Source organism: Miscanthus floridulus, chromosome 3 (genome assembly GCF_019320115.1).
Source record: "Miscanthus floridulus cultivar M001 chromosome 3, ASM1932011v1, whole genome shotgun sequence".
Lineage (NCBI taxonomy): Eukaryota > Viridiplantae > Streptophyta > Magnoliopsida > Poales > Poaceae > Miscanthus > Miscanthus floridulus.
Window position 1 is genome coordinate 135,163,380 of NC_089582.1, and position 9,671 is coordinate 135,173,050.

General features: G+C 43.6%; 1 protein-coding gene across 2 annotated transcripts; it reads left to right on the plus strand.

The window, feature by feature from the left end:
- Nucleotides 1–1,404: 1,404 nt before the first annotated feature.
- On the plus strand, nt 1,405–8,184 carry LOC136547063 (putative zinc finger CCCH domain-containing protein 51). 2 transcript variants are annotated; one of them, XM_066539031.1, is made up of 12 exons: nt 1,405–1,605; nt 2,275–3,129; nt 3,229–3,390; nt 3,501–3,674; nt 5,035–5,172; nt 5,266–5,439; nt 5,861–5,983; nt 6,075–6,245; nt 6,704–6,786; nt 6,899–7,066; nt 7,166–7,232; nt 7,511–8,184. In XM_066539031.1, the coding sequence occupies exons 1-12, from the start codon at nt 1,577–1,579 to the stop codon at nt 7,551–7,553; spliced, it is 2,187 nt and encodes a 728-aa protein (XP_066395128.1). In that variant the 5' UTR covers nt 1,405–1,576; the 3' UTR covers nt 7,554–8,184. The 2 variants fall into 2 exon arrangements, with proteins under 2 accessions (XP_066395128.1, XP_066395129.1); XM_066539032.1 differs by having other exon boundaries at nt 5,137–5,172.
- The last annotated feature ends 1,487 nt before the right edge of the window (nt 8,185–9,671 follow it).

Sequence of the window (9,671 nt, forward strand, 5' to 3'; positions counted from 1 at the left end):
TTCCCGTGCGCCGTTGAAGTGGCAGCGCGGTCTTCTTCCCGCGCAACGGTGGTTGTTACAGCGGTGGAGGAGCTCTTGTGAGCCCCCCTTTCTAGATCTACACCCTAGAAGACCTGTAGGACCTCTAGGTGTAGATCTAGCGAGTAGAACTTGACTTAGACAATACCTTGTTAAGTACCTCATCTTGAGGCAGTCGCGGCCATGGTGCCGTCGACGAGGTAGCAGCGATGTGGAGACGCGGTCCAGTGGCGGCGATGGTGCTTTCCGTCGCTCACAGCACACCCTCTCGATCAGTCTAGGGTTAGACTCGGTGGGGAACTGGCGGCAGCAGTGAACCTTGTACCTTGCGCCCCGGCCCCCACCTTTCTCTTTATGGCCCTGTTCGCGTGCTTTTAAACCCGTCTTGATCCGCTTCTTTTTTCATCCGGAACAGTATTTCCCTCTCACAAATTCCTCCATAATTCCTCCAAGCGAACGGAGCCTATAGTGCTACGCGATGGGGGCCCATCAGCCAGGAGAACGGCTGGGCGCCCCCGATCCGGGCGCTGATCAATGGTCCAATTGACCGTTGGATCAATCTAGCATATTGTGCAATCTATTCTGCAGTGATGACTTTGGGCTTCCAGATGACCTTGGAATTTGACTAGTGTGAGACTGAGAGGAAGCTTTGTACCACAAGCAAACTCTGACCATCACATTGTACATTACCATAGGACTCAAGTGCAAGTGCTCCTCATCAGTGACTTAGAAGTTAGAACTACGCAGTATAACACATAGTACTTCAAATACAGTTCATTGTTCAGTCAACAAAAGGAGGACATGACATGGAACATTCATACGAAACCTGTATGACCTGCTGATACATCTGGGTGTAGTTGAAGTAGGTCCTTATAGAAACGGTTATCTCTGCAAGTCGTTGTAAAGTTGTGCAGTCTAGTCCAAGATGGAGTAATGCACGCATAACTCTTTACTCTGAGAAAAGAATGCTATATACCACGCATGTTCGTTTGTTTATCCGCTTATGTACTGAATCTCCAATTGCTTGATCTTTCATAGTATGGTCTCGCGCTGCTGTTTTCGCAGCCGAAGCGAAACAGTACGAGGTTGCCCTCTAGATGACGGACCGGACCACGAGCACTTTCGTGCCACAACCGCGACCAAAGCCCACTGTCGAACGCACGACCAGAGAGCCCATGGATACCCACGCGGCCTGCTCCACAGTTTGGCGGGGCTCCCTCCCTGCCAAAAGCAGCCAGCCCACCTCCCGTTCCGCAGGAGCAGGAGCAGGACCGCAGTCCGCAGCGCGCCAGCGGCCCATCGCCGTTCCCACTTCCCAGCGCACGGCGTAAACCCCTTCTCTCCCCAACTGGCAAAGGCGGTTCCAATTCCATCCCGGCCAAATTGGCCATTAGCGCGCGGAGTCCCAATTCCGCGGCGAGCCTGCGCGCGCGGAGTCCCATTTCCGCGGCGAGCCTGCGCGCGCGGCGTACGGCGTTGGTGCTTCGTCGCTCTCGAGCCCCGTGCGCGGCTCCATCTCCCTCTACCTTCTTCTCGCCCCTGCGCTGCTTGGCGCCGCATGCTCCTGTCCTCCCCGAGGAAGATGAGGTTAGGGCTTTGTGACCGTAAAGCACTACTGCCTCTTTATCGAGGGGGTTTTCCCGGAGCATGTGGTACAGTACAGTCGAAGTGGTGGTTTCGGTGGCCGGTGGGCTTAATTTGGTTCAGTTCTGGAGGTGTGGGGGCTTGGAGCGCTAGGGCGGTTCGTGGTCACGGATGCGCTTGCGCTAGTCTATCTTGCGTTTCCTCTTGTTCTGTGATTGCGCGGCGGTCGCGGTGTATCTGGCTCAATAATTGGAGACCTAGGTTTCGCTGAGCTCCGGTTGCCTGTCGGATCCCGTGGATGGATTTTTTTTTGAAAGGAGCTGTTCGTGATCATCGGTTCGTTCTAATGTACTGGCGATTTTAGGGGGTTAATTTGGTGCTGATTAAAGTCACTAATTCTGCTAGTAAAATCTTCGAGTAAAGGCGAATTCTGTCCATTTGTTCGTTAATCTCGGAATTATAAAAGAGGAAAACACTGATTCATGCAATGCTAGTTCTGTTCTGTTGGTGTACACAAAGGATGATGAGTGTCTTTCACTCTCAGTTGTGTTGCTGCTATCCATGATTGCTGGGTTTACTTGTTCTTTGTGCTTCCTGCTAAGGAGCAACTGCTGATGCAGAATCTTCCTTCCCAAATTGCACTGATCTGCAGCATCTTGTTCTCTGCTGCAGTGAACATGAAATGGACACAAAGGAATGTGAGAGCTTACTGCGGGATAAGGACCGGCAGCTTCATCCATGTAACCCCGAAGGGATCATTGCTGACATCGTCTCATGCAAAACACGTGCAGAGATTGGACAACTACTCACCTCGGGTGACAAAATAGCCCCCCTGATTGTTGAGGCGGCGCAACAATTCCCACAGTTACCACCACGACAGCCACCTAACGTGCACCATGGCTTACTAACATTCCCCCATTCACACCCTCATCCAATTGACAGTTTTCAAGGAATTCAGACTCCATTGCACTGGTCCCATTCATGGCCTCAGTCTCATCCAAGTTGCGTTCCTCATGAATTTCAGGCCCCACTCCTCTTTCCCCATCTGCGGCCTCAGTTTCACTCAAGTGGCACTTATTATGGATTTTATGCTCCATTCCCCTTGCCCCATCCACAACCAAGGTTTGGCTTCAGTAGCAAATCTCATGAGTTTCATGCGCCATTATTACCACTCAATGTTCAAACTGGACCATTGCATTTTGGGCTGCCTCAGTTACATCCAAGCTTCAGTTTTCATGAAATTCATGCTCCATTCACCCCCATTGTTCCCACTGGCGCTTTTCAAAGCCCATCTCCTGAATTCACTGGCTCTGGGGAACTCATGTTGGAGAAGGAGATAAGAGAACTCCTGTTTTTGCTGCAACCACCAAGTGTCCAGGTCGAGTCTCTTGCAAATATGTACATGGACAGGTATGGAAAGCCTCTGCGAAATGAGGGACTCCTCATAGATGGCCAGCAGCAAGGAAAGGCTGGTTGCAACCTAACAGATGTGCTCATGCGACTTAACACCACCAGAGTGATCGAAAGGTTTCTTGTGATCTTATTCATCTCGGCTAGTTTTACTTTAGATAGATGTTTGTTTCTCAGGTTGCATTCTCATTATGACCGTGTCTGTTTCAACTTCAGACAGGGACATCAGTATATTGTCCCAGTGGAAGATGCTCCTATGTACTTGGCACATGGTTTCAAATTGGGGATGCCTCCTGCTAGCAGCAATTCTAATCAGATTTTTGTTGTTTTCATGCCTGGAAGCAAATTCACTGAAGAAGATGTTCACAGCTACTTCAGGTACTGCTGTCTAACTTCAATGCTTGATGCATCTTGAGTCTTGACATGAACCATCCACCTATTATGTAGTTATGCATCTGTAAATAACATTATAATGATATTTCTGCCAGTCATTATGGTACTGTCAATGACGTGCAAATTCCACCTCAAGGAAGGCGCAAGTATGGTTTTGTGAGCTTCCAGGACCCTGGAACAGCAAACCAGATCTTATCAGAAAGGATCCCTCATTTCATCTGTGGAGATCCAGTTCTTGTCGAAGAGTACAAGGAAAAACATGAATTAGAGTAAGGATATAATATGGTTGTATTCTGTTGCTTGCTACTACACATTGATATTGCATTACCATAATGGTGTAGACCTACTATTACCATTTCCTGTTAAATGATATCTCTTGAATGGTTTAGCATGATAAAGCCTACAATATATATATATATATATATATATATATATATATATATATATATATATATATATATATATATATATATATATATATATATATGTTCCAAATTTTCTGTGAGCTATTCCCTCCGATTCCAAATGCAGATCGTTTTAGATTTTGTGCACAAGAACAAGGAATTGGATTAATAACCTTAGTGCCATTAATTTATTATGTATTGGGAAAGATAACTCATTCTTTTTAATCTTGAGCTTCGAGGCTGGCCACATCACCACGCTTGTGCACTATGCAATGGCCCACTGGAGACTAGCTACCACCTATGCTTGGCCTGCCCCTTCGCCCAGGCGGTCTGGAGCCTTGTTACCTCTTGGGAGCACTTTGCCACACTTGATGTGGCACAACATGCAAACTTCAACACCCTAGCAGATTGGTGGGAGCACTCCCTCCACTCTATCCCCAGAGATCGCAAGCGAGCTTTCAATGGCCTAGCTATCTACACAACGTGGAACCTTTGGAAAGAGTGAAACTGCAGGATTTTCAAGAATATCCACGCCACGGCCCTCCAAATGCGGGAAGGAACAAAGAAAGCGTGGAAATCTACAAAAGGGCACATTGTATGCAAAATCAATAGGGACTGGGTTTAGTTTCTTATTGCTGGGGCTCCCTCGCTGGTTTAGGCATGCTTGTTTGGCTCTCTTCGCCTGTATATAAAACTCTTCCTCTTAACTGATAGGCAGAGGTCCTGCCATTTATGTTCCAAAAAAAAATGACTCATTCTTGTTAGAATGATAATATTTCTTAAGTTGAGTCAAAGATAGGACGAAAGCGTCAAACATGCATAGAAGTTCTAAAACAACCTACGTTTAGAGAATACTCCCTTAGTTTTTTCTTACAAAGCGTCTTCTGTGTCATTAGGACAAGGCTTTGATTGACAATTACTTTACTCCACCGATATTTACTTTATGTGATAATAATATAATTATAAGTAAGTACTTTTGAATAAGAATAGAATATCATCAATTTTGTGTCAACTATTAATAGAATAGTAATTATTGGTCAAAGGCTTGTCTTAATGAAATGAAAAAAAAACCCTTATAATTACAAATGGAGGGAGTAGTTGACAAGGCTAAGACGACCTACACTTGGAATTGGAGGGAATATGTTTTAAGTACTCTTATAACTGTCATTATTCAAGACAGTTTCTGAAAGTTAACTCTACAGTTGTTTACTTGTTTCAACTTCAGACAGGAACATCCTCCTAAGTACTTGGCTCATGGTTCCAAACTGGGGGTGCCTCCTGCTAGAAGGGATTCTAACCAGATTTATGTTCTTTTCATGCGTGAAAGCAAATTCACTGAAGATGATGTTCGGAACTACTTCAGGTACTGCCGGTTAACTTTGGTGCTCAGTGCATTTGACAGAAGACTGTACTTGTTATGCAGCTGTAAATAACATTATCATGATGTTTCTGGCAGTCAGTATGGTACTGTCAGTAATGTGCGAATTTCACCTCAAGGAAAACGCATGTACGGTTTCGTGAGCTTCCAGGACCCCGGAACGGCAGGACGGATCTTATCAGAAAGGACCCCTCATTTCATCTGTGGAGATCAAGTTTGTGTCGAAGCGTACAAGGATAAAGATGAACTAGAGTAAGGATCCCTCATTTCATCTGTGGAGAGCAAGTTTGGTTGTCTGTTGCTTGCTGCTTACATATTGTACCGCCACACAGTGCAAACCTACTACTTCTTTCCATTAAATGGCATCCCGTGCATGGTTTAGCATGTTAGCACCTTGAATCCTTTTTGTTTACCATGTTCACGATTTTTTGTGAGCTATGTCAATATACCCAAAGACTTAGCCTTAGATAGGAGTGCTTGGAAGACAGCTATTCACGTGCCTGAACCTTGATTGCTTCTGCTGGGTTTCAACTCTAGCCTACCCCGACTTGTTTGAGACTTAAAGGCTTTGTTGTTGTTGTTGTTGTTGTTGTTGTTGTATGTCTTAATCTTGTAAATGTCGTTCCTCAAGACGATTTTGGAAAGTTAACTCTACATATGTTTTTAACTTCAGACGCGAACAGCATCATGGTTTTGAATTGGTGTTACCTTCTGCAAGAAGTGGTTCTAACCAGATTTTTATTACCTTCGATCCTGAAAGCTCATTCACCAAAAATGATGCTTGGAAATACTTCAGGTATTGCTGTCTAACTTTAGTGTTTGGTGAAGCCTCTACTTTTTGTGGCTTTATGCAACTGTAAACAATACTATCCTATTGTTTCTTCCAGCCACTATGGTCCTTTGAATGATGTGCGAAAGAAACGCATGTTCGGTTATGTGAGCTTCAAGTACCCTGACACGGTAAAACGGATCTTATCAGAAAGATGTTTAAGGACCTCTCACTTCATCTGTGGAGATCATGTTTTTGTGGAACCTTACAAGGAAAAACATGGACCAGAGTAAGGATCTAATACTTGGCTGTTTTTTGTTGCTTGCTGCATACACTGCACTACCGACAGTGAACTTAGGAAAGTTACTGTTAATGGTGGTAAAAAGTTGCTTTTAATTCTTTACTTCTGCACTGGGCATTAGGCTACTGGCTTACCAGTTTACCACCATTTATTAATTCACTAGCCTTTGTTTATTTAAATAAGTTATAAACTAAAATGTATTTATTGTTAAGCTTTTTTAGTTTTGTTAGTTAAGTCCCTGCAAGATAAGTTTATATACTAACTTAAAAACATGAAGTAGTTTGGTATTCGCGGACTATTTCTTTGTCACCTTTGTGCAATTCAGCTGTTTTCTTTTCTTTTTCTTTACATGTTCTGGAATAAAACAATTGTAATTTCGTTGCTTCATGGCAATGAAATTTGGGTTTGTGTGGAGAAAAAAAGTTTCATTGTGTTGAAAAATACAGGATGCTGGCTCGGGAAGTTGCCGATTTTGTCCTTGAACCACATGAGGTGTCAGATGTTGATGTTATTCATGAGCATCATACAGGTGAGTGCTGACTAAACACTTGCATTCGTCATGTGTTGCTACAGGTGCATTTTATAACCTGAACTGTGGCAATATATTTTCCGTCGAGTTATTTCTCTGTCCATCTCTACAGGAAAACAATTATTGAGTAACCATGATTTTTATGGGGAGAAGCTGAATAAAGGGCGCGATCAAGGAATTGTTACTGAAAAGAGCAGTATTAATGTTGCACCAGTCATGGCTTCACCACCAACACGAAACCTGTCTGTTCATTCTGTTAGTGAAACAAGTCCTTCACAAGGTTGGAGCATTGTCCATGTCTGGCCTGTATTTTGTTGCACCTTTTCCAGTTATTTTTATAGTATAACCTTACCCTTACTTGCTTCTGTAAACCTTGTAGGTGACAATACTGTAGAATCAGCACATGTGTTAAATCATTTGGATGATGCATCATCAGATCTAGACAGGTGAGATTTCTTGTTTATATGTTGGCTACACACAGCTGCCTTGTATTGACTTGTATAATTCGTTGATCTGATGGCTACTCTAGTCGTTATACAACATAGTAACACCAAAGACATTCCTTCGACTCAAGCTTCAGATCGCAAATGCAGATAGCCATTTAGAGCTTCAAAATAGTTTTCTTTTCAGATTATTCTAGTATTTGATCACTTTGGACGTTGCTGTGCTGTTGTATGTCTTCTCTTTGTTTTGTCACTCATGGACAGTGGAGTCTATTTTGCAGCCATGGCTTGAGGCTTCCAGAAACCCTCGAGGATGTTTTCTGATGGGAGCAACCGAATCTGCCAGTGCACTTGGAGCAGACTGAAAGCGCTGCGCACTCTCTGATGGGGCACTATATTGTTAGTTGAGTATGGCCCTGTTATGACTTGCTGATACATCTAGACAGATACTGGAAGTATACATCAATGCCTAGGTGGCTTAGGTTGTCATGATTAGATCGTTTTGCAATTCTGCTAATGTTGAAGCATCCTTGTGAATCGACAGTAACCATGCAATCTAGTCCAAGATGGAAATGATATATGCAAAGTTAAGGCCCTATTTGGTTGGGCTTTTGGCTTTGGCTTTTGGCCCCAAAAGCCAAAAGCCCAACCAAAGGGGCTGCTTTTGGAGGGCGCTTTTTCAGAAGCAGCTGCTTTTCCGTAGTTCATTTTTGAAAGCTGGGTTGACCCTGCTTTTGGCTTTTGGCTTTCTGCTTTTCGAAATTGGTGGAATAAAAAGCTCTTCCATAGTTGTTTCAAGAGAGATAAAGATAAAAGGTATATTTTATACTTGTTTAACCAAACAGCTTTCAGCTTTTCTACAGCTCACAGCCCACAGCAGCTTTTCCACAGCTCACAGCTCACAGCAGCTTTTTCCCACAGCCACAGCTCAACCAAACAGGGCCTAAGTCTCAGCTATGAGAATGGAATGATCCTTGCGTAGTCAACCTGTTCGGTTGCTTTTTGACATCCTCTGTTAATTTGCTGGGTTTTGCTCAATGAATATCCAATTGCGGACAGTTCTGCTGCCTTCGTGTATGCCGAAACATGTAACATGTTGCTAATAGACTACCAGTGCTGGCCTTGTCACGTCTTCCACCAGCCCGTGGCATGCTACCAAGGTTGCGGTGTAGTTTTGCACCTGGGCTGCCATCTCGACGCTTCGCCGCAGCCAACGAAAGAGAAGCGAACGGCACCCCACGAGCCCGATGGTCCGAGTTCTGATTTCTGAACGAGATTTCCCCGCGGCCTAGTCCACAGTTTTCTTTACGCGGTGCATTACACGCCGTCAGCCGCTTGGGATTGGCCGTACCGTGGGACCTGCGCTAAGAGAAAAGTTTATTTTCAAATCACGCCCTAAGAGACTTGTTGCTCGAGAAAATATAGTTAAGGTGTTTCGACTATTGGAAATCCAGAGTGGAGTTTGGAGTTAAGAGTACTAGGACGACAGGCGCGCTTTGCTGCGCCCGTACAGGTTTTAATGCTGTTCACTCCATCCTTAGTTCTTTCTATTCGTGCAAGTCACTGTGCTAATCACTAATCAAGCATAAATTAATCTAAACAAACGCATTATAGGCTATTCAAACCCAGTAAAAAGGTTCTTTCATCAGCATCACAACTAACACAAACAATATCTTGATTACATACATGTATCCCTTGTGGGAAAAAAATCTAAGCAAGCAAATCAGATCACAAAGAAAATGAAAAAAAAAGAAATCCTCAGAACCTCTGAACTTTGTTTGTCCTCTAAAATATTGTAGGAGCAACCCGGGCTGAAACCGAAAATCTGCATAGAGGTTGAGGAAAACTAAATCGCTGCAGCACCATGGCACATTGGCACCATATATTAACAGCATCAGGTACAGTTAAAGTAACAGATTGAAAGCATGAATGCACTAAATGAGGGCTGTAGGCGGAACTCCAGGAAATATGAATATAACATGAACTGTAAAGAGGAACACCCAACTGATAAATTGATTATAGCTTGTCGTTTGTAATCTCTTCGTAGGTTATCCATTTTTGTACTTTTAGAGCCGCAACACATGATACACAGCATAAGAGGTAAACAACAATAAACCTAGATGAGTATGCTGGCGGCTGGCCTAATATCAACGTACATATTAACTTTAGAGAAAAGCATGATATTATAGTTTAAACATTCTAGTTTAAACAAACAAATAACATCCTCGTTTGAAGGAAGGCTCAGTGGACATGGAAACCAATACATTGAGACGTGGGCTGCACATGTCTACTACCAAAGAGGATTTACCTTTTAAATAAATAATCATCAGAACATCAGTGACAGGTTTTATTAGCTGACCTATATTTGAACTAGGGCGCTAAACACATAAAGCATTTAATGAAAGCATAAATGCAAAGATATAATTTACGAATGTTATAGCC

Excerpts from the sequence above, each read along its gene's own strand:
- LOC136547063 (XM_066539031.1), top strand. The coding sequence starts at position 1,577 with ATGCTCCTGTCCTCCCCGAGGAAGATGAG. Across the intron at positions 5,173-5,265 it reads GATGTTCGGAACTACTTCAG|TCAGTATGGTACTGTCAGTA; the intron begins GTACTGCCGGTT and ends TGTTTCTGGCAG. Across the intron at positions 6,246-6,703 it reads AAGGAAAAACATGGACCAGA|GATGCTGGCTCGGGAAGTTG; the intron begins GTAAGGATCTAA and ends TGAAAAATACAG.